General features: G+C 41.3%; 1 protein-coding gene across 3 annotated transcripts in view; it reads right to left on the bottom strand.

Moving 5' to 3' along the window:
* The window catches only part of chd5 (chromodomain helicase DNA binding protein 5), a 53,488-nt gene that overhangs the window by 24,642 nt on the left and 3,438 nt on the right, over positions 1–25,408 (bottom strand). For all 3 annotated transcript variants that reach the window (XM_031302035.2, XM_036002148.1, XM_036002149.1), the window contains exons 2-17: positions 21,206–21,357; positions 14,720–14,938; positions 12,866–12,984; positions 12,057–12,298; positions 11,854–11,966; positions 11,465–11,591; positions 11,006–11,172; positions 6,987–7,205; positions 5,358–5,564; positions 4,607–4,818; positions 3,887–4,018; positions 3,473–3,581; positions 2,374–2,565; positions 1,607–1,807; positions 570–707; positions 161–282 (exon numbers count right to left, since the gene is read on the bottom strand). In XM_031302035.2, coding sequence (XP_031157895.1) covers positions 161–282; positions 570–707; positions 1,607–1,807; positions 2,374–2,565; positions 3,473–3,581; positions 3,887–4,018; positions 4,607–4,818; positions 5,358–5,564; positions 6,987–7,205; positions 11,006–11,172; positions 11,465–11,591; positions 11,854–11,966; positions 12,057–12,298; positions 12,866–12,984; positions 14,720–14,938; positions 21,206–21,357 — 2,671 coding nt within the window. The remainder of the gene's footprint in view (positions 1–160; positions 283–569; positions 708–1,606; positions 1,808–2,373; positions 2,566–3,472; positions 3,582–3,886; positions 4,019–4,606; positions 4,819–5,357; positions 5,565–6,986; positions 7,206–11,005; positions 11,173–11,464; positions 11,592–11,853; positions 11,967–12,056; positions 12,299–12,865; positions 12,985–14,719; positions 14,939–21,205; positions 21,358–25,408) is intronic.

A 25,408-nucleotide genomic window follows, 5' to 3' on the forward strand; every position in this document is an offset into this window, starting at 1 on the left:
TTATATTTAATTCAAACCACACATTCAAGCAATACGAGATCTGTCTATCCATCAATCTAAGGAGGGATCTATTCGATGCACCAGCTTTCAGATACTCTCAAGATGGAGGATAGAAAGACAGGGGGGAGGAAAAGATAAATAGAAGAGAGGAAGGACTTACTTGAAGCGCTCTGGGGTGAGGAAGTTAAGCAGGTGGAACAGCTCTTCCAAGTTGTTCTGAAGAGGAGTCCCAGTGAGCAACAGCTTGTAGTAGATCTTATACCCGTTGAGAATTCTGAAAAACTGGACAGGACACATTGTACAAGATATGATACACATGCCTCAAATAAGAATGCAGTGACGCATGTAAAACTTCCCGAATGTGAAACTCCAATTTTAACTTCAAAATCACCTACAAAACATTTTTCATTATCTATCTGTCTTTTTATTTCATGGATATGTTTATGCACAAACATTTCCTACTCATATCTGTCTGTGTTCCTGCTCATTTCCTGTTTTTTATGCATCCCTGATAATACCCATGCTGATCCTGGAACAGGCTGCAATCAGTGCCAGAAATGCAGTTTTACCTTTGATTGGTTGTTCTTCAGTCTGTGGGCCTCGTCTACCACCAGGCAGGCCCATGTGATGGAGCCCAGAATGGCTTGATCTATGGTGATCAGCTCATAGGATGTCAGCAGCACATGGAACTTGATAGGAGTGTCTTTCTGCAAGGGGGCGGAAGGAAGTACAGCAAGAAAATGTATCTAATGTGGACCGATTTAGATGTGGGATCAAATCGTGGAGGAGAAACGATTTAGCACTACTTCTACTGCACTGTTTGCTATGGTATTCCTTGAAAAGTCATTTCTAATAATTTATGCTCATATCAAGCACATCTCTTTTTCTATAATTGAAAATTCAGATTTCAGTGTCAGGTAGGATGTTAACCACCCAAACTCAACACTCTTGCAAGTATAGGTTCAAACAAACTAAAGCAAGGTATTTGAAAACAGTATTCAAAGGGACAGTTCACCCCCAGGTCAAAAATACATATGTTTCCTCTTATCTGTCGTGCTATTCATCAATCTAGATAGTTTTGGTGTGAGTTGCCCAGTGTTGGAGATATCAGCCGTAGAGATTTCTGCTTTCTCTCCAAAATAATGGAACTAGATGGCACTCAGCTTCTAGTGATCAAAGCGCCAAAAAAAATAAATAGCGTTAGCTAGCTCAGGTGAGCTAGCAGTATCGGTCAGTTACAGCTCAGCCGAGGAGCATGCTTCCTTCTGCGTGGTAATATGGTTAGTTGGTAATAGTTCCTACATTAAACTTCTCACAACCAGCACTGTGGATTATCTTGAATATCCGTCATGATTTCTGGAAAGAGACATTGTTGCTTTTTCAAATGTATTTTCTGATGCTTTGTGCACCACAACAAGTGCCATGTTGTTCCATTATATTGGAGAGAAGGCAGACACCTCTACAGCTGATATCTCCAACACTGGGCAACTCACACCAATACAATCTAGATCGATAAATAGCACTACAGGTAAGAGTATATATTTTTGATTTTGGGGTGAACTGTCCCTTTAACCTCCGTGTGGCATGGAATCGCTGCATGAGGTACCTTCATGCGAAACACCTTGCGTCCTGTTTTCACTGCACTGTCTTCAAAGGTGAACTCGTTCTCCCTGATGACTGCCCGGCTGTCTTTGTCTCCAGTGTAAGTCAGCACGTAGAAATCTGGAGCCCACATCTCAAATTCCCTCTCCCAATTGATGATAGTGGAGAGGGGCGCACTCACCAAGAAGGGCCCCTTAGAGTGACCCTAAGAGAGACGGGAGGAAAGACATGACTAAGCAACTCTCACATCACACGAGGAAGATATTCTATAGCTTTAATCTATTGTCCGATATGTTTTATTCTATGTCTACAGTACCATTTGCATTGTAAGGATGGGCACATTTTGCACTGCACTCAGAGAACCAAAATGTGATATATGCTATGTATTAGGGCTGCTTGATTATGGAAAAAAATCATAATCACGATCATTTTGGTCAATATTGATATCAGGATTATTTAACACGATTACTCATAGACTTTTGGAAAGTTGTAGCATTTATTAAACTTTAAAAGCAGTGAAACAGTTAAACAAATCAACAGTGAAAACACCTAGAACTGTGAAATTTCCCCTAATACTTTTCCCATTTGAAATGAGACAAAATAAGAGTTTACTTGCAAAACTTTATGTGCAAAATAATCTATTTTCTCGATTATTTTGTTTTTGTGATCATTAGGAGCCAAAATTGTAATCGCGATTAAAATGTTGATTAATTGCACAACCTTACTATGTATATGTGGGCTTAATAAAAGAGGACATTCTTCCGCCCTCACCTCCTTATAGAGTGAGTAGAGAAACACTATGGTCTGCACCGTCTTTCCCAGGCCCATCTCATCAGCCAGGATGGTGTCTGTACCCTGTGCCCAGGAGAACCTCAACCAGTTCAGGCCTTCCAGCTGGTACGGGTGCAGTGTTCCCCCAGTGGCGTTAATGTACCACGGCTGGTGCTCAAACTTGATGGTTGGCTGGTGATATGAAAATACAGTAGTAACATTTAGCCCAATGTAAATAGGAATTGTATATACAGTCTAAAAATAAAAGTAAAGCACATAAATCATGATTTCCTGTAGAAAGCTGCTGTCTCATGTAGCCTATAACAATGCAGCTTTGTGTTTCCAAAAAGAAACTGAGAATTCTTTGACCAAAGTGCATCTATAGGCCAGTTCAGACCAAAGATTCGCGACGAGATGAGTTGAAACGTATAACTCCTTGCAGCGCCGGTCTGCAACGTTCTGAAACCTGCCAGTTCACACCAATGCGACAAGACGAGATGATGTATCATCTCCATAGCAACGACTCTCTGTACTACAATTCTAACTTCTGACTTTTCAAGCTTTTTTTGTAGCTGGATATCTTTTGTAGCTGGATATCTTTTGTAGCTGGATATCATTTGTATTCAAAAAAATACGAATGAAGATAGTGATAGTGAGATGCTTGCTACAGCTGCATTTCTAGAGGTGATGAAACGAGAAAAAAGGTTTTATTTATGTGGTTCACTTCTTTGTTCTAACGCCGCTCCCTCTCTCCAGTCACTCTCTAGCTCGCTCAACCAAATACTGTGCTTGTGGGTGCACGTGGACACAAAACTCCACTCAGTTGGCATATACAGAACTAAAATGAATTATGGATCATTTTAATTCTATAGTTTGTATCCGACTTTACCAGCTGACTTCGCTATTGGCTGTTGAAACAGGTGCGTTCTAAAACCCGCCTCTGGAGACTTGACAAGCTGAGTCGCAGGCGCCAGCATAAGCTGGCTTCAGTCGAGCTGAGACGGGCCGGTTCAGACCGCTGCAACTTTTCCCTGCGACGTTCTAAAACGGTTTCGTCTCGGCGCAAATCTTTGGTCCATACTCAAACATCAAAACTCACATCTATGATGGGAGCATCAGGAGGGACCTCTCTCTTTGGATGGTCCTCTTTGAGTTTCTTTCCTTTCCTCACCACCAGGGGGCGTTGGTCCTCCCCTAGTATTTGCTCCCTGGCAAATAATTGCAGCAACATGATGAGCCAAACAGCTTATAAAAGGGGGCATCACAGACAGAGGGCAGGGCAGAGGGGAAACAGCAGCATATGCCTTGTTTACTTTGGAGTGCCGAGGACTCATTCTACTCACTCCACGCTATTAAGAACAGCTATGTAAGGGATAATGTAGAGCGAGGCGGTTGTTATAGTGAATACAACCCCGACAGGGTGATCAGGACCTCGACGCGAAGCAGAGGGGTCTTGAATCAGCCTAAAGGCGTACAAATAACTACAAATAACTCGTTAATGTTGTTAACCAACCTGTGGTCCCAGTAAGAAGCTTTATGGCCGTCATATTCTGGGATGTCAAAATCATCCACTTCCCAGGTGCACTGGTCGTAGGGCAGGTCTCTCCACTTCATCAGGTAATGCACATCCCCATCCGTATCATAACTGCAGGGAAGAATAAGCATAAAGAAAAACAGAGAGGGCTTTTAGAGGGTTTGTATACCAGTCAATAATTAAGCTCTTTCTATGGACCTTTGTGGACATGCCAAATATTACATAGAAAATCACATTATTTGTACAATTGTATCTGCAAAGGGATGAAACATAGAGAGCCCATTTTTAAATGTATGATTCAACAGGAGTATGTCTCATATAGTAAAATGTATGATATAAATTGCATTTGTCTGAAATACGTGTCTATACATATGAGTGACAGGCTCCAACGCAGGCCTGGAAAGTCTGGAAATTTACTGGTGAAAAGTTTTCTGTGCTGTCCCTCGCTATTTTCTGTGATTTTTAAAACCACCAGCATATCCTGTTTTCTGAAATATGCTGTGCTGTGAAGAATAATCTCCACCTATTATGTGATAATACAGAGCACATAAAAGCAAGATGACACCAAGCATAAACCAAACAGAGCACCAGCTTACCATCAAGAATTTCCAGCCTGTAAAACGCCTGTACTCTTAAAATGTAAGCAGTGTGTGAGCCCTGGTGTAAGATATAAGGGTTAGTGTAACTGTGAGCAGCCACCTGTGGTTAACTATCCGGTGGATGACCATCCACTCTGGTTTAATGCCATAGCGGTAGAAGCGCTCATCCATCCCAGCATACTGGGGATCTTTGCTCTTCCTCTTCTCGCTGTTGAGCTCCTCCTCTCCGGAGCCGTAGTCGTATGGTGGAGGTTCGTCCATGTCGTTCTTACGTTGGTAGTTCCGATACATGACCGTGTGGTACAGCTCCAACTGCCCATCCACAGACAGAACAAAACAGTCAGTTCTGCTCTGTTTCATACAGCACCACCTCTGGCAAAAGGGCTTTTCCTACAACACTGCATCATATCATCTATCGAACGTATTAAGACTTAATTTGATTCACTACTTCAAGATCCAGAATCGATTTATTGAAGAGAAGACGGATACAAAATGAAATGAAATGAAAAAGGAAGGAAGACTTCTCCAGGGCCAAATCTAAATACAAGCAGTTGTTCAGACATTTCTAATTTGAATGTCAGCTAGGTTTGAGTGCTCTGAATTGCTTCGTAATTGCAGTTTGGATGGTTTGTGTTAAACAATGTTTCTTTAAGACTGACAGCTAAATGACTAAAGGACCATGCATTATCATTTTTATGTGAAACTGCAAAAGATGGTCCAGTGAAAACTCTCTTGGCTGTGTGTTCTGCTTTTTAATGAAGAAGACACCTACTGTAGTCTTTTCGTTTACTTTTCCTGGCCAAAGAGGGCAGAAATGTTCATTTGAGTTGGACCTACTTCTGGAATCTCACCTGCAGCTCGCTGACCCAGGAGCAGTGCCAGTACGAGAGGCCAGCCCATTTTACGAAGAACTCCCTCTCTGAGTGGCCCTTGAGTGGAGGCTTGGTCAGCGGATCAGCTGGCTTGCCGTCAGGGCCTGCAGGCAGTTCAGCTGGCAATGGGGGTTCCCCCCATGTCCAGTGCAGAATCTTTTGGACCTTACCTTTGAGGGGAGGGCACTAAGAAGAAAAAGAGAGGTGCTGTGATAGATGCAGTTAGCAATAACTTATGTCAAAGCAATAATGCACAAAAACCCTTGGCGAAAATAAAGGGGGTTTCAGAGCAGGTTAAGTGCATTGTTGGGGTCAACAGAAGGGTCCCTCAGACAGGTCACTAGTAATTAAGCCTCCACCTCCCTAAACATCCACCCTCAGAGTCTTAGTTCATGTTCTTATACAGTCATTCAAACACAACAACATTTGTAAATCACTGTGAGAAACATGTACTATGTATTACTGGACAAATTAGAATAAATAGCCTACTTATTAAATAATCTATCTTGCCTTCTTTTCCAGGCGTTTGAGACAAATTTAGCAAACTTAAACACATCAAAATTAAACAGCCATTCCCATTTGTGCTCATTTGTACACCAGAATAGTTCAGGGTTTTGTCAAACCATTTCATGGAACATTAACTCTCTTATATCATCACAATATGTACAGGTACACGTGTGTAGCCAAATCACACACACACACACACACACACACACACACACACACAGACACACTAGCGATGGGGGAAAAAATTAATACAGCATAGTATCGCGATATTTTCCATGGCAATACTGTATTGATACACCGATGCCAGGTAATGTTTTTTTATTATATAAATTGCTCATGAGAATTTAACTTTTTGGCTAACTTTTTTTTTTAATTAATTTAAATCGATTCATTATTAAATACAATTGAAGTGAGATGAACAATCAGAGAAATGTATCTTTTTAGACAAAACAAATGTAGACTTGTTTCCTTTGGGGACGTAATTTGAAAGTTTGAAAAAAGGTAATAAATTGCAATATATCGCAGAATATTGCAATAATATCATATTGTGACATAAGTATCGTGATAATATCGTATTGTGGGGCCTCTGGTGATTCCCACCACACACACACACACACACACACACACACACACACACACACACACACACACAGACAGACACAGACACAGATGATGGCTGATGTTGCTCTAAAATCACCCATAGCTAAAGTTTACATGAAATGTTAGGAGAGTAGGTTACACTTTACTTGAAGGTATCTACATAAGAGTGACATGACACTGTCATGAACATGTCATAACCATTATAAACAAGTCATAAACGTTTAACGCTTCTGTCATTAAGTGTCATTCGGTTTTTGTCATGACAAGTTAGGGTTAGGGTTAGGGTTCATGTGTCATGACAGTGTCATGTGTTCATGACAGTGTCATGTCACTCTTATGTAGATACCTTCAAGTAAAGTGTTACCGGAAAGTATTACTTAGGAGAAAATCCCCAAATGAGGGTGGATTCCACATATACATTTAACTATGTGAGTATAGTGATGGCGAACATTTCACACATAAACAGCATTAAAGAGCATTTGAAGTGAAGCCTGAGCTCACCATGCAGCGTGGACACAACCACTCCCCGTTGGGGATCTCGGGGAGAGGGGGGTTCAGGCAGTGGATGTGGTAGGAAGATGGGCAGGTGTCACAGCACAGCAGCTCTCCTCCATCTTTACACACTCTGCAAAACTCCATGTGGTCATCCTCTTCTTCACCTGCTGGCTCCTCCTCCTCCTCCTCATCGTCTTTGGCCTCCCACTGGATACCCTCTTTCTCCTGAGGGACACAAGGGGGTGAAGGTTGTCGCTTGTACTGCTCAATTAAATCCACCCACCTTGTCGTTTGTAAAATACAGCTGACCCACATTATTACCACAAGGACACATTAAGATATATGATATTTACAGATTCTTTTTTAAAGTGTTTGTCTTTTTATGGAGACAACAACATGAACATATTGGGGTAATGAGACCAAAAGGCTGCAAGATCTACTGTACGCTTTGCTTTGTGTGGTATTGACTTAGTTCTTAGATCTTTGCTTTTTACTTGTGAAATACTGGATACTTTAACCTCTTCATGCCTTTAGAAAATACTCAAAATAATCAAAAAAAGTAAAATTATTCTTTGTCTGAATTATTCACCAGCAGTAGATAAATGCAACCTGTTATGTGGGTTTGTAGATAGACGGTTCATTTCACAAGGGTCACAAGGTAAGGAGTCTGGATTGACAAACTAAACAAACAAACAAACAAACTTCGAGCTAGCAAGCTACACGCTGAAAATTGCATGGTCTGAAGAAAATTTGGATCATGCAACAAGGCAGGTCTGCTTGTTTCTTTCGGTGAATGATTGTAAAGATTTACAAAGAATATGTTTACAGCATTTACTATCTAACTGGGATGTTTTGGCACTGATTGGTGGGATTGCTATGGACGAGCACACGGCGATACACTGGTAAGAGCAAATTACGTCTAACCATGTATCCAGTAATAGCTCACGTTACTGTATTGTGTAAACAGTTGACTTCATTTAATATTGTATGTGCATTTTCTTTTGCGTGGGTGCAAATGTCCCACCAAAACAAGTTCCTTTCCGAGAGCGTTTTTTTCTCCTATCCAAGCATGTATGTGTGGTGTAGCCAAGACCTTACTACACAGAGCTGTGGAGATAGGTTTAGGCAATGCCAGACTAGAAGGTTGGGCACCACTGTTGAAGATAAGATCTTATTCAGTTTACATGCCACTCAAATATCCCAGCACACTTATGCTGTTTAAACAGATTAGTCAGAGTCGTACCATGAAATTCCAATGTGTACAGATCAGAAGAAAGTGACATACAGTATATGGTGGAAGATGTCTTAGGGCCCCTGCAGTCTAGAGCCAGGCTTGTCAAAACTGAGATAAGAACATGTCATGACACGGGATGATGTATGAAATATGGCGTTAACTTATCTCAAATGCTTAAGTTACAGAGCTGTGAAATGTTCATACAAGCCCAGTTGATGCAGATAACACACATATGGCGTTTTACCATTACATGGTACCTGCTCGACTCTACTCTACTCGGCTCGACTCGACCGCGGTGCCCCGTCCTCTGTTTTCCATTGCAGATTTAGTACCGCCTCATGCCTGAGGTGAGCGTGGCTGGTCGTCATAGCGACGCCGCAGAAAACTGCCATGACCTAATGCGACACACACACAGAATGTCGAAGGTGTGTTGTTTTTGACTCTCAGCATGTGGCTGTTGACACAGCCAGAAGACAAATTTTGTTTCAAAAGAAGCTGGAGGCAGCAAAAAAAAACACAGCTGGCTAAACTATTTAAAAATGGTGGACACCCCCGTCTGTCGCTAGCAATGACGACGCAGTGATTAGTGACGATTCTCTGACCAATCAGTAGTCTGCAAGTTTTCACGTCACCTTTTGGTATCGGCTCAGCTCGCTTGGAACCTCGACGGAGGTGGTACTAAAAAAAGTACCTGTTGGCAGGTACCAGGGACTTTTTTTTGTAATGGAAAACCAAAAAAGGCGAGTAGAGTCGAGGCGAGTCAAGCAGGTACCATGTAATGGAAAAACGCCAATAGATTCTACCCACTCCATTTACCTCATGCACTGTAAACACTCCCCAAATTACTTTCTCACAGATGAGTACCTTAGACGGTTCTTTGCATACATATAGAATAACGGTAACACTTTACAATAACCCTTATTAATAAATGGTAAATTGCTAAATAATTAATTAAACATTAGTCAATAGTTATTTTACTGTTACCAAACAATGAAATTATGCTTTATAATGTTTAGTAATTATTAGTAATGTTATAATTTAATTTATGTTTTTTTTTTTTATCATTAGTTTAGCATAATGTAAAGTAGTTTATACTTATATATATATATATATATATATATATATATATATATATATATATATTTTGATATATAGTTAATACTTGTTTTACAAACCATCTATAAACATTATTTGGATGGCTATTATAAAGTTGCAACTAATGCTTATGATAATTAGTTAATACTTAATAAGTGGTTTATAATGCATCAAGTAACATTCATTTGGCCTCATTAAATCTTTATCTGGTGACCTATAAAAGAGATTATTTATTAGTGCAGTGATAATAGCTGTCTAAACCATGTTTATAGATGCTTAACAAAGTAGTTATTAACCATTAACAAGGTATTATTTTCATCAGTTGCAACTTTATAATCCTCCAGAACGGGTAGGAGCTTCTTCCCTCAAGCAGTCAGACTGTTAAACAACAAAACAGGATGCAAATTTTTCACACTGAACTGAAATGCACTCCTGCACTTTTTCTCTGCTGCTAAATTCTATAATTCTATATATTCTACCTCCACCTCACTGTGAACTCATAACAATCAGTGCTACAAGTCTACTTATGCCCTGTCTTTTGTTGTCTGTCCTGTCCCTTGTCTGTCTTATACGCACTACTTTAAGTAGTAATTGCACTTTATGTATCTATAATGTGTGTCTCAAATCTCGTTTTTATATATTTTAAATGTAACACCACTTGACCCTTGGTGAAACGTTGTTTCGTCTCACTATATACAGTGTATATGGTTGAAATGACAATAAAACCCACTTGACTTGCTACCAGCCAGGCTAAAGCTAATATAGTTAGCCTAAAGAAACAAGGCGTCTGTCCCAACTAGCGTTGCGGTTCGGAGCCTCGACGCTGGAAACGTAACACTAATCTACAACAGAAGTCTTTGTCTGATATAACGTAATTTACACTGATTTAAGTGTTCTTGGATACACAGTTTGTTGCTAGCGCGTGACATGCAGGCTCTGCATGCACAGGAAACCACCAATCACAATCTATGTTGATCAATGTCTCGAACAAACAAGCAGGCCCCGCTAGTCGACCACAACCTGAAATTTAGAGGAAGCAACATGCATGCATTATTACTATCATTCACTTTAGCCTGGATTAATAGAAAAGCCTACAATGGTGTCATGTCAGTCAACCAGTGTATTTAACCATCTAATTTCCCTCTCCAAAATCACTTCAGAAGAGTAGTCACAGCGCTCAAAAAAGTCCTTTTTTCATTTTTATTTTCTATGTAGATGCACTCTCCCACAAAATAACCCCAGTAGTCGAGAATTATTTATTATTTCCAAATAGAGCTATATATGTCATCTTGTAAAAATTAGTCTTTTTTTCATATCGCAATATATATTGCATGAAAAAAAATATCGCAATGATGTTTTTTTTCCAATATCGTGCAGGCCTAATAGCCATCCAAATAATGTTAATTGACAGTTTACAAACAATTTCTCAAGGGTCAACAAATCCTTTGGTAATCATTAACAAGTACTTAATTTGTAAAATGTTATGATGTGTGCAACAATAAACTGTTAAAATAACATAAATTATAACATTACTAATAATTAATAAACATTATAAAACATAATTACGTTGTTTGTTAACAGTAGAATAACTATTAACTTAAGTTTGATCAATTTACCATTTATTAGTGATATTATAGTTAGATTGTTATTTTAAAGTGTTAGCAAAATTACTTTATAAATATATTTATATACTCACACAGTGTGGACAGCTCCATTTTCCCTCGGGAGCCTTCTCCAGCTCCGGGTCCAGACAGACCAGGTGGTACGCTCTGGGACAGGTGTCACACAGGATGATCTCTCCTCCCTGCTGGCAAACCTCACAGTAGTCCTGGTGGTCTGTCTCATAACCATCCCCATCTTCCTCTGGAGCAGGTAAAGGAGGAGGCAAACGTGGGAAATCCCCACATACAGAAATTCACTTGAATGCAGCTGTTATCAACGGTATAAGATCGACCGACTCTATAGGAGTAATAGCTGCTGAGAAATAGCATGTGCCTTCAGAAAACATTCCCAAAACAAATAAAGCTTTTTTTCTAAACATTTTAATTTCCTCGTTACCCATAATCAAACAGACTGGTTCTGAGGGATTTAAATGGGATTTTGGAGGGAAAGAAAACACACCACAGAGCATGGCGTGTGTAGACAGTAAACATACTTTTCCTTTTTTTCCGCCCACGTCGAGCCTTTTTCTTGGTGGCGGCCCCCGAGGTATCAGAAAGCACAGAGGCACTGTGGATGCTGATGTCATCAAAGTCTGACTCCTCCAGGAAGTCCTCCTCACTCTGGAGAAGCACACACACACACACACACACACACACACACACACACACACACACACACACACACACACACACACACACACACACACACAAACACACACACACACACACACACACTAAAGAGCTCAGAGCTACACAAGGAATTAAAATAAACCAACTTTCACAGTAAGCGCAGCAAACAGTCTGGTCACTTTGATGCCATTGAAAATATAGAGTAGTGGAAGAATGAGCGGAGGGAGATGGCTGTGGAACAAACAACACATACCGAGGATGCTTTCTTCTTCTTCCCACTTTGGCCCGACTTTGATTTGGTCTTCTTGGGCTTGGGTTTCTTCTTGACCTCCTTCACAGACTTGCTTCTCTTTCTGACTCCTGGTCCTGAGACACACAGACGTGTTAACCCAGAGGTATTCTTGCTATTATTTCTGAAAATATGTGTTCAGTCACGCACGGTTCACTAGGCCTTACCCTTTCCCTCTTTGGTTTTGGCTTTTTTGATTGGCCCCAGCTGAGGGCTCGGATGGCCACTGCTGACAGACGTTGGCTGTGCCACGGTAACCGTTTCCACGGCGGCAGCCACAGCAGCAGCCACAGCGGTGGCAGATGCGCCTTTGAAGGGGTTGTTGGCACTGAACTCTCGCCACTTGGCCCCTAACACTGTCATCATCTTTGACATGGGAATCTTCGGGTTCTTCTTGGCAATGAGAGGCCTAAATAAAACCAAGGGGGAGAGGAGACAACAACGGCAGCTTTATTATGTCACACTTCATTCCTGTTGATGTAATCTCTACTTCCCTCAGCACTGGAGGGAACTATGTCCTGATTTGCTGACATCCCACTGCCCCTTAAGTTTAGTTCCCCCTTGCTTTGCTGCGCGTATGTCATGTTTGTGATTTGTCAGGCAACAGCTTGAGGTTTGGCACGCTGGCCTGTGAAAGATAGTGGGTCAGAGCACCGAGTCCCAGAGCCTCCCGGCTGTCACAGGCATCCAGTAAGCAGCTGACTACTCACAGGGGGCACTGCAGGAGCTCATGCTCCACTTTGTCGGAGCAGAGGCTTAGCTGAGCCAGACAGCCCCAGGTGAGACAGACTCTTTATACCAACAGCCAAGCTTTGTAGCACAAACAAAAAGAGCATTGCTCGTCACAGCACACTCTGGTCTCACTGTGGAGTTTTTGTTTTGGAAGTGTCAGTGAGTGTTTCTGACAATCCTCAGAAACAGAAGCAGAACAGAGTAGTTAACATAGGGAAACCCAGAGGCAAAATGAGATGCTTGCCTGAGGAACTGGCTGAAAGCCTTGTAGTTAGTGATGGTTTTATAGTCATCCTCGGTGAAGCCATACTGAACATCTTCCAGACCCCACTCTTGCATCAATTGGCTGGATGATTTGGGTTCCTAGGGAAATACAGATGAGAGACATCAACATTTATATGCTAAATAATGTTTAAGGGTTAATAACCCATACCCCTTTCAGAAATGTCCATCCCAAATAATAAAACAAATTGACTACGATACTTTAGATCGTTTTAAAGGATTTTTGACATTGTTGGACTGCAAGGCCACTTAGAAGGTAGGCAGACACCATATTTCAAAGTCCGCCTCCAAACAAAAACCTGTTTTTCTCTGAAGGGAGAAGGTTTCTATGTGACCTCTCCTCTTTGTTTTACCTTCACAACACCACACATAACATTCAGCATTGCAACCACCACTGACATTCAGACTACAGATTCATTTTATTTAGTTGTTTTTGTCTTAGTTTCAAATTAAATATGGTTTATATTGCTTTAAATCTTGTGTGGTGTGGCTCACTGAGCCTGGGCTGTGACAACATTTCTCCCGACGAGGAAACTTGAAGCCTCCAGTGCACATACGCTAAGAATTGATTTTTCAGTGAAATAGGAGGCATCTTGTGTCGAGCAGATAAACTTTTGAGATAAACAACATTCGCATTTTCATAGATTCTAGATCTAGATTATTTTTCAATTAAGGAAAAAGGAGAAGGTGTACAGTACCTGTAACCACATCAAACACTAATTATTGTTCCAGGCAGAGTATTTTTATATGTCTTAAAGCTTGAGGGATCTTTTAGGTTTCAGTAATACATTCTGCCAATCATTGTACTTAAGTTATTTTCAAGACAGATGTTCTTTTGGAAAATGACCACAATGACAGAAAAGATAATAGTCTAATTTATTGATTACATATGTGTACATATTTATGTAACTTTTCAAAGGACTAGTAGTTAATAAATGTTCATTATACTGTAGTGCTAGCATACCACAATGTAAAAAAATAATGGAATACAAATAAATTTACTCATGAATCATTAATTTATATATTTAGAATATTTTCACCACTTTATCTTGCCGTCAGACGGATTGCTGGTCTACCGCTGCCCTGATCGGTAAGTGTTATCATGTGTCTTTGGTGTTTTAAAGGGTTATGAACTAACAAAACTAAATAAACTAACCGATCGAGGCAGCGGTAGACCAGCAACTCCCGTGTTCTGCAAAGTAAATGGTATGGTTTTTGTCAATAGAGTCTGGTGGCTCTGAAGAGAGCATAGATAAACACAGCTGTCTGACGGCAAGGTAAATGGTAAAAATATTCTAAATATGGCATACGCTAATATAGATTTTTTTTAGACGGTTAAAATAAATTTAGCTTCTGCCCCCGTCCACAGCAGTACATAGCTTAGCTTCGGTGACGGTAGTCCTGCCTGCTTCCCCAAACTGGGGGCTTGCCGACCACCATCTACTATAGCTAATACACTGACTACGTGGATTTGCTTGCCCAGGCACTGCTGATGACATTTAGCTATCGAGCTAATTCTGGGACAGTCAATGACTGTCCATTGTCCCTGTTAAATAAACAAATATATAATAAAATATGGACCTCATACAACCCCACATCAAAAAATCTGAACTATCCCTTTAAAATCCATTTTTTATTATTATTATTAGTATTGTTATATTATCATATCAAGAGAAGTTCAAATGGGACTCTAAAATTAAGATATTTTAGGCACTCTACTTATGGGCTCTTTATCAAATGATGCTTTACCATACAGAATCCAGTAGAATACAGGAAGTGATCTGTTTCAGCCTCATGGACCTAGACTGAGACTTACCTTCAGGTTTCCATCATCATTGTCATCGTCGTCATCTTCCTCATCTCTCTTCTTCTTCCTGGGCTTCTTCTCTTTCTTCTCCCTCGGTTTCTTCTTCTTCTTTTTGGTTGGGCCGTACGTGCTACTCTCACTCTCAGAGCCTATTTCTGGACGTTCGCGTTCCTCCTCCACCTCTGAGGTCTCCTCCAGGTCGCTGTCAACTCGTGGCTGGATTTCTCCCTGAGGCATTTGACATGGGCACATTATCATTACGTATACGTATAAATAAATGCACAATATTGGTTATTTGGTAACAGTGGGACATGAGAATGTGTGACGTTCAGATGGCTTTCGCTGTTCTCTCTCATTCTCCAGCGTATAAAGATGTGTGTATCTTACACCTTCACAAAACTACAACTATATTTGTGCTGAATGAAATTTCACCCAAGCAATATTCACATGTCTTTGATATAGTCAAGAGCTCCTGCCAAACAGCTGTTTTTACAAATGTAAACAGGTTGAATCTGACTTTGAATCTTGCTCTTTACCTCAAGACGCGACTGCGACTGACTGAAGCTCGCATCAAAGCCAGATTCCTCGGTCTAAACTGAATTCAAGGTCTGTATTTTACCATTGACACTACAAAGAAATTCTATCTCCAGTTAAGATGTATCCTCTGAGACAGAATTTCAGATGTAGCATGATACAAATATAGATAATTAAAATATGAAACTCAATGATAGGACGAATAAGCATGGGCATTCATTTTGCCAGGGGTTAGGGATTAAAGCACCCACAGCAGCCACCCACGCTCAAGCTTCTTCTTGATGGCATTAACATAAATTAAATTACATCATTTCAAAGTGTCACTGCTTTACTAATATTATAATTCTTCTGCCTGTGATGAAATGCATAAATTATGACATTACAAGTCCACAGTTAGCGGTGAGTTGATGAGGAGTCGAGTCACAAGCACGCTCCCCTTTTACACATGATCGAACTAAAAGGAAAACCAGAAACAGAACACCTCAGCCAATCACCGCTCAGAGCCGATGTGCGGACTGAGCTGCATCCTGCCTGTTTAATGTGAGACATCTGGACGGCTGTATAGTTAACAGGTGTTGTTTGTGTGATGAGGAATGTTGCATATGAACAAATTCACTGGTGCGTGATCATGATTGAGTAAAAAAGGGGGAGAAAGTATCTGGTGTTTCTCCCAGTATGCACCTCTCACCTAATTCTTTGTGTGCTTGTGTGTGTGGTATGTTTGTGCATACACAGTGTGTGTATTTCTGAATCTTCCTTTGATCTGTAGGTGTGTGTGTGTGTGTGTGTGTGTGTGTGTGTGTGTGTGTGTGTGTGTGTGTGTGTGTGTGTGTGTGTGTGTGTGCGCGCATGCGTGTGCGTGCCCGCATGCGTGTGCGCATGAGTGTTGTTGAATGTTTCCATGCACATGTGTCAGTGTTTGTCTTTTGGACATTTTTGTAATTTCTCTTTTCTGTGTGTTTCTTTTCCTTTTGTGTAAAGATGTGTTTGTGTGTGTGCCTTTCATAAATGTATATGTACAATATGCAGGTTTCTGTGTGTGCACATGCTACGGAGTGAATTAGAGCACAGCAGCTTTTTTTTTTTTTGCTCTGCTCGCTGCCTGTTGCTCAGCAGGCCTGTGTGGATCCATGGAGAGACTTACAGGCGTTTTGCTCTGTAGCGCAGTGGAAAGCCTCACGTTGCCGCAGCGCCTGCCAACCCTACCAGCAGCCTGGCTGTGTTGCCATGGTGACCACATTTGAGCAGTGTCTGGCTCTCTCTCTTCCTCTCTCCTCCTAGTTTCCTTTCTCTCTTTCTCATAGCTTACCCCCCCTCCCGCACGCCTTCCCTTTCTCTCACTTTCTCTCTTTAATATCGCGCAGCCCCCCCCTCTATTATTTTCTCCATCACTCTCTCTCTCTCATTACAGCTCCCCCTTTCTTTCTTTCTTTCTTTTCTCTCTCTCTCTCTCTCTCTCTCTCTCTCTCTCTCTCTCTCTCTCTCTCTCTCTCTCTCACTCTTTCTATCCTGCCACTCACTCGCCTCCCACCCTCCCTCACCATCACACACACACACACACACACACACACACAAACTCTCTATCACAGTGCCAGCCAATGGAACAGTGCCATCCAATCAGACACGTTTGCATAACGAGCTTGTTATGCAGAGGCACTGTGGTTGCAGAGCTGGTGCACCAGCACCCGTCTAGACAAATCTCATTTATGCATAAGAACAAGGAGAGAGAGAGAAAGAGAGAGAGAGAGAGAGAGAGAGAGAGAGAGAGAGAGAGAGAGAGAGAGAGAGAGAGAGAGAGAGAGAGAGAGCGAGAGTAAATTAAAGATAGTGGATGGGGGATGGGAGTGGGGGTGGAGATGGAGGAGGGAAAAGCAAAGAAGCAGAACCACTGTTGAGACCAACTGCAAAGACAAGGTGGACCTGTTCAAAACCCTCACCGTGGCCCAGAGTTCAATATTACACACACATCATACTGTAGGACCGGAGAGGACACTGGCAGCAACAAAGACGGTGTCTCTACGTCTTCACTTTCAGAGGCAAGCAAATCAAATAAGTGCTGATAACATAATCAAATTAGATGCTTCCCCATAATGGCTCTGCCTTAGGGAGATTGCAGAGGATGCACGCAGAAAATGAGCAAAGACGTGGATATTCAATAAAATCTGGTTCAACAAGAAAAAATACTGCTGTAAAAACACTTCATGGTTCTAAAACAACAGCCTCTTCTTTTTCCCAGGAATCAGCAACAGCTCTCTGTTGACTCACAATTCTTGAGAGGATACCGAACTTATAAAAACAAGACAGAGGCTCATCTTAAAAATGAGTGTGTTTCAGCAAAATATTAAAGCTACAAGCAGCTCCCTCACAGCTTCATGGATGTTTTATTGTTGCCAAACTGCAGCCTCTTCCTTTTCCAATAAAATGAACTGTCTTCTATAAACGTCTATTCCCTTGATTTAGATTTTATTTTGTTGAAAGGGAGACAGAACACCCCTTCATGTCCACATAGTTCCTCTGTTTTACTGCCATTCCCGCCGCCAGTAGCTCTGACCTGAGACTGGGATGTGCCACTGACAGTCTCTGACCCCAATTGACTTTTGGCCCCTGTCTGACACCAACATTTGGGGATTGATTGGAAGTGAATTACAGCAGCAGCAGTTCCTCAGTGGGAGGGAGAGAGAGACCGAAACAATAGGGAGGGTGGAAAGGAAGAAAGCAAAGAAAGAAAGCAAAAGATGTGCAGTTCCTTTGATGCAAAGGCAGTAACAAAGCAGCAGCATCACGGTCAAGGCAGAGTGAGGGGAATGGGAATGTATGTCAGAGGCGAGAGGAGAGGGAAGAAAGAGGAGAATACAGAGCATAGTCTGTGTGTGTGTGTGTGTGTGTGTGTGTGTGTGTGTGTGAGAGAGAAAGAGAGCGAGAGGGAGGAGAGTGTCAGAGGGAGTCCCCCCCCTCATTAGCTCAGTGAGACCCAGAGCTCAGTGTTTACCACAAGCAGCCAAAGGGCCGGGTGGCAGCCTGGCCAGCCAAGCTCCTCGCAGCACTGCTGGCATCTCCAGCCAGCAGAGGGGAACATCCTGGCTATGTCAGTGACACTGTTAAAGCTTTCGCCAGCACAGGCAGGAAAACGCACTGGGAATAGAGTGAATTCCTGTAATCATTGAATGAAACATTCATATAGCTTCACAGTTTGGCTCAAATTGCCAGGAAAAGTAAATATGTTGATGAAACTTTTCCTGCAATGTCGGAGCTGACTTGATGAGATGCCATCTTTGTTTGTCAAATTCTCCTTAAAGTTATAGATAGATAGATATAGATGGATAGATAGATAGATAGATAGATAGATAGATAGATAGATAGCAACCTGAACAGCTGCATCATTCTCATCGACGCTTGTCAACATTTTCTTGGCAATTTTTCCTTTTTGCAATTTACACTAAGTTATAGTGACAGTGGACCAAATGAACATGTGTAATAATGTTCAATAACAATAATGTGTTGTCAGTTAAACGCGTTATTAATGGCGTTAACGCAAACCCATTTTAACGGCGTCAATTTTTTTTATCGCGAGATTAACGTTATTTTTGGCCTAGCAAACTTTGTAGTTTTTTTTCACATGCTGTTGCAACAACTAGTAACGTTAGAAAAACTACAACACCACACCAGATCTAGCTAGACCGGAAACAAAACAACAGGCACGCCGCACACACTTGTTTGGGCTTGCGAGCCGGCCAAAGAGTAGTAGGCTAACGTTACGTTTTGAGTGGATGGCGAGCGCGAGATGCCAAAATGGATGCCAGTAAGATTCTGAATAGAAAGTTTACTTTTAAAAAGTTGCCAAATGGTTCCATTGACAAGACCAAAGTGATCTGTGTGTTTTGTCGTTGTGAACTGAGCTATCATCGCAGCACGTCCAGTCTGAAATACCACTTGATGGCCAAGCACACAGCTGATGCGAATTCTCCGCCCCCTCGTCAAAGCCAGGCGACAAAAGCACAAAGCAAGCTGATCCACTTTTCCATGTTGATAAGAGCTTTAAAATGAGAAAAAATAATTGGACAAAAAGAAATCTAGGGACATTTAGAATAGATACAAATGTGTGATTAATTGTGAGTTAACTATGACATTAATGCGATTAATCACGATTAAATATTTTAATCGTTTGACAGGACTAGTAATAATGTAAAAGGTGTTGCTCATAAGTCCACTGACAAGTATCACCCAGCTGCAGTTGTCTTTTAGCCGATTGTTTTGATTTTCTGGTGTGTACCTTCTCAAATTCTGTGACCTGATCGCTATTTTGACAAGATGTCTTAAGACCAAGTCAGTTTCTTTTTCTTTCTTCTATTTTTTGGGCTTTTCCGCCTTTAATGGATAGGACAGCTAGGTGAGACAGGGAAGAGAGAGGGGGAAGACATGCAGGTCAGATTCGAAACCTGGACCTCTGCGTCGAGGCATAAACCTCTATGTTTATGTGCGCCTGCTCTACCCACTGAACCAAACCCGGCCACGACCAAGTCAGTTTCATCCTTGGGTTAGGGTTTAGGTTAAGTTATAGATGGGAGTTACAGAGAGGACTGGTTGAGGGTATGACTAATTTGTTGTTTGGGTTCGTGTTAACAAGGGGAAGGGGAAACACAAATCAACGGGGAATAGACTTCAATACAATAATTTAGTCACAGAATATGGTGTAGCACCGGCCTACAGTGTCTGCTATCATTGACCTCATTTCCAGCTGTAGCAGGAGCTGTTTTTTTTGTAAAAAAAAAAAAAAAAAAAAGAAAAGAAAAGAAAACTCAGATAAACTCACTGTATGCTAGTTTCCCAACACCAAATGGTACACAGACAAAGTTAGCAACTAGCTGGTGAACACATTGGAACATTTTTGTGTGTTCTTGTGGCCTTACCGATGATGGATAATGCTAGCTCATGTTAGCACATTTTCAATAAAGTTAGATATTGCTGTATAAAGGACATTACTGACACATTTCACTACTGTTACATTTTAGCATTACTGTTTATCCATAATTATCACTTTTGCCCCAGTGACTACTGTGAGGTAAAAGTCACATAGGCTAGCTTTAAAAGTTTTGTGATTATCTTATCTTAGTGATTAGTGATCTTACCATAACAAATATGCTTTAATTATGTCCCTAGTGTTAATGTTTGGAGAAGCTCCAACCTCTCACATGTTGTCTAAATGTTGTAGACTAGTCCACACGTACATTTGATAAAAGGGTTTTTTCCCCTCATCATCCTTTCCGTAAAGGAAAAAAATGCTTTTGCTTGTTTGTATTTCTTTAAACCAATCACAATCGTCTTGGGCAGCGCTAATCCTCAAATGCAGCAACAGTGGCCTTGCAAAATAAATAGCGGAGACAGCGGAAGAAGAAGAAGAGAATGCCGGCCAAAAAAGCAATCCTCTCCAAAGGGAGACTAACATCCAAGGTCTACATCCGGTCTACTAGGTTTTCAGTGACCTAAAACGCAGTTTGTGTGTGGACGAAAGGCCAACACGCACAGAAAAAGCTACAGTTTAAAAAAATAGCCATTTAAGTGTGTACCAGGCCTACAGGCTGGAGAAATTCAACTGTCAAAACTGCTCTGTCACAGCATTGACTGACTCCCACTGCTAGCTTGGCACAATCGCTGTATTTCTGACCTACAGTCCCTGCCATTAGCACCGGCACCACAGGCACAAATCTACACTTTAAACTGGCCCTTGATGCCCACAGCTTACACTGGCAGTGACAGTGTAACTGCTGCCAACCTCCTCTGAGCCTGAGACGGTCCACTGCCTCTCATTTAGATGACAGAGGCGGTCCAGCAGCCAAAACACACCTTTGATCCAATTGGAGAGACAGTGGCTTGAGAAATAGAAAACACAGAGTGCAGCTTGAGCCACAAAGCTGTTGTGTCTGAGGTCACTACAGATGGTGTTGAGTTTGAATTACACCTTACCTCCTTTTTCCTCTTCTTAACTTTGGGCATTTTCCCCTCTTTCATCTTTTTGGGCTTCTTCTTCTTTTGTTGTTTGAGGGAGTCGTTGTCAGTGAAGAAGCTGTCAAGGGGTGTGAGGGGAACAGCGTTGCGCTCCCCATCGTCATCCTCATCTGGACGCAGAAACAAAAACATTATCTGAGGAACACAATGCAGTATACTGTACATCAAATATTTACCATAAAATGTGGAAATGTGGCTGATGATGTTGAGTTTGAAGACTTTACAGCCAATTCAGCTTGTAATGAGCCTGACTCGTTATGTTGACAAATGCAGTCTGGCTTGAACACGGATTTGTTGGTAATAAAAAAATGAAATCAACAACAATTTTGTCATTTATCAAAGAAAAAATGTCAAACATTGACTGGTTCCAGCAACTTTAATGTGAGGAGTTGCATCTTTTCTCAGTTTTATATAATTTTGAATTGTTAATATTTGGGTTTTGGACAATTGGTGAGACAAAACATATAGTTATATAAGTTATATAACTTTAAACACAAAAATGAACAGCTTACTCTCTTTAACAGGGCAAAACACCATGGCACAAAACTATTTGTGACACAAACTATTTGTAGCATTAACAATTGTACATTTACAAATTACACCGCCAAACAGCATGTTTTTATATTCTTCAATCATTCTTCCTGTACTCCTGACAGTGGTCCCAGTCATGCAACAACAACAAAAAGTCCTGAGAAACCGACAAAACTTTTAAAAACACCGTGATACAAACTTTTGGTCATACCGCCCAGCACTAAAAACAAGTAATCCAAAAGATAAAAAGATAGATTAATCGATAATGAAAATAATCATTAGCTGCTGTGAAAGAACAGCAAAGTGAAAGTCAGTTAGCCTGTTTTTGAAAATAAAAAATGATGAATCGTTGCCAGACCGACAGGAGCACTTGGCAAAATAAACCTCATAATCACATCATCATCATCACTGAGTGTGTATCAACTTTACCCGTCAAAGCACAAATAGATGGAGTGCATGCCCTGCCGCTAAATGGGAACTCCCTGGAGGACCACTGAGGTATACTGAGCAGATCTTCTGCCTTTAATGCTTGCTGGGACTAAAGCGACCTGCTGCTGGTTGTCAGCTGTACTGTCTCAGAGCTGCTGTGTACAAACGGGGCTGACTGCTGAGCGCAGACAGTCCCAAACAATACATCACTATAAAGAGACACGCAGAGAAGTACACGCAGGATGCAACCGCCCCGTAAAGGTCGATCTGATCTCGTTCTCTCTCTCCGACTGTCTTTCTGTCTCTTTCCGTCTCTCTATCTGCGTGTCTCCCTTCGCTCTCTGTGGCTCATGCAGACAGACTGGAGGGCATGAAATATGCAGCACATGTATCAGAGTCAATCAGCCAACACTCGCCCTGCAGTTTACCCCTCCCCTGGGCAGCTGGAGTGAGAAGTTGGGGAGGAGGGATTCCTGTGTAGTAGATACACAAACCCCACCAACCACTTATCCCCTATTTAGCAAAGCTAGCAGGAGGCCCCCCCACACACACACACACACATACACACAAACAGACATTACATACACACCAGTGATTTCAAAGCTTTTTAGTCAGGCTCAATGTGTTTTCTTTGACCACCAGATGAAGTGTATCATCCCTTCTTCAGAGCTAATTGGGGGTTACTTGTGCTTCATGTGTCCGATATTTTTAAAGTAAAGCTGCTGACTGACAACATTTTTTAAATGGTCGTAATTATCTTAAAATCTATACATTTACATGTACAAATGCAAGTAGTAAGTTATGGATTTAAAAGCATCTAAAACAGCATTTACAGCAATAAAATTTAATTATTAGTAGCTGATTAAGGCAGGATAACCACTAATCACTGATCTATCTATCTATCTATCTATCTATCTGTCTGCCTCACACACAGATCCATGTGCTCCTCTCTCATTTATGTCTCTCTTTTTAAATAAAGCCTTGAGTTTATGTATTCAGTATCTCAAACAGGGAGCTCTTTTACGTCTCAGGTGCACAGTGTGTAAGTCTATGATGTATGCAAGCCTTGCATCTCACTGAGATGTACAGATGATGACATGGCTCAGATGCAGATGTAGAAGGCTCTGGATTACAGAAAGCACACACAGTCTGCACCTCTTGTCTCAATGAGTGACAGGTTGACCACACATCACTGATTAGATGCACCAGATGATGCCGGACTGTGTGTCCCTTGCTCTGTTTTCTGTACAATAAATCACTCAAACTTGACAGTGGTGATGCAGTGTTACTGATGTAGGTTTTAAAAGTTCAATTATATGCAGCAGAGCAGACTAAGTCCTTTTCAGCCATGCTGGTGGCATGCTAGGGATGGCGGTGTTGGTTTGTTGATCGCTCAGTCCACCACTTTGGTCCAGATTGAAATATCTCAACAACTCCCGGACAGATTTCCATGAAATTTTGTAGAGACATTCATGGTCCCCAGAGGATGAATCCTAAAGGACTTTCCCTGTAACGCCACCATCTGGATGAATTTTTCACTTATTCTGTAAAACATGTCAACATCTATACTGGATTAATCACTACAACATTTTGTACAAACTACAAAAAATCATAGTTCCCAGATGATAAATCCTAATGATTGGTGATCCTCATACATTTCTTTGTTTTTCAGCATGAGGTTGACATTTGTAGTTTTGAGTGAAATGTCTCAACAACTGTTGGATGGATTGCCATGTAATTTGGTGCACACATTCATGTAATCTTTTTTAATTTGCCCAACACTTTGGGTTTAAGACCAAATAATGATTAGCAAATGTTAGCATGCTAAACTAAAATAGTGAACAGATGCTTAACATCAGCATCTTAGCATTGTCATTGTGAGCATGTTAGCATTTAGCTCAAAGCACCCTTTGTGCCTGGAATACAGCCTCAAAGCTGTGATAGTTGTCATTAGAAATCAAATAAAAATATACAAATGATCTCTCAGTAATGCACCTCGTGTATAGGCAGGTGTGGCAGCAATGCAGTTGATTGAAAAACAAAAGATGTCTGTGTTTAACACCTACAGTACATTGCCATGTAATCTGAAACCTGCCGACAGTAAATGGCCTGTGAAGTCCCCAAAGGGAAGGCCATCAGGGGAATGATAATCTCTCTACTTGGTGAGTGAACCAGGCTGTGCCGGGTGTTGGAAAGGAGGGGGGGTCGCTCAGTCATGTGGCACAGGGAGGTCTGGCACTAGGTTCTGTTAGACAGAGGAACAAAGCTCCACTTGGCAAAAGAGCCTTCTGTAAAGTGTGGACGGATGGCACAGACACAGTCCTGACCTTCCTGCAAGGGCTTGGCCACCGGACTGACCCATTAGAAGGGAGATTCATGAGCGACTCCCAAGTGAGGAAGCTAGAGTTTACTGGAAAGCATATTAGCCCTTTCTCTGTTGGCCCCTGTGTGGAAATGCCCACTTAATGTTGCCCAGCATTGCTTGCTAAGGAGGAGGAAAAATGGAGCCACCGCTTTTTCTCTCTTCATTGATCAAGTGCTTATAGCTTAGGCCTCAAACGCCTTCAGACAAAGACACTCACAGACTATTATTAGAAAATGTATTCATCAAAGTGATGGAAGGATAAAGACTAAATAGCACCTTTAAAAGTATATCTATCATAGACAATATATGCACAAGATCATAATGTGTGCAATATAAAGAAGCTATAAAACAGACTGGAATGCTGCACCGCTCATCTGCAAATACACATTAAAAAAACGCATCTTTCATGCACAGGCTTTGTGCACGCGCAGCAGGAAAAAAAATGGTGTCAACTTTCACAGTGAGGGATCCAAAAATAGAGCTCTTTCCAATTGGGGATAACATTTGTAGGCACACCAAAGCTCATGATAATCTTTCAATTTTAGGGAAGAACAAAACAATTAAAACAGAAAACATAATGGAACAATCTGTGACAGTGTGAGCACCCGGAGTGAAACAAAGGGAATTAGGACACTTTATGTGCCACAACAAATAAAGGCTATGATAGCATAGCTTTTAGGGGTCTGAAATCCCCCTAGGATGTGCTTCTACATCGTTGTGTTTTAATTGCATGGAAGCATCTTGATGTCGGGAAAAATTTGACCTGGATTCCTGACCCTGTCTGTCACTTTGATGCCTGTTGATGGAGGTCGTAAACTGTCTGAACACTGCTTCCT

Source organism: Sander lucioperca, chromosome 6, assembly GCF_008315115.2.
Source record: "Sander lucioperca isolate FBNREF2018 chromosome 6, SLUC_FBN_1.2, whole genome shotgun sequence".
Lineage (NCBI taxonomy): Eukaryota > Metazoa > Chordata > Actinopteri > Perciformes > Percidae > Sander > Sander lucioperca.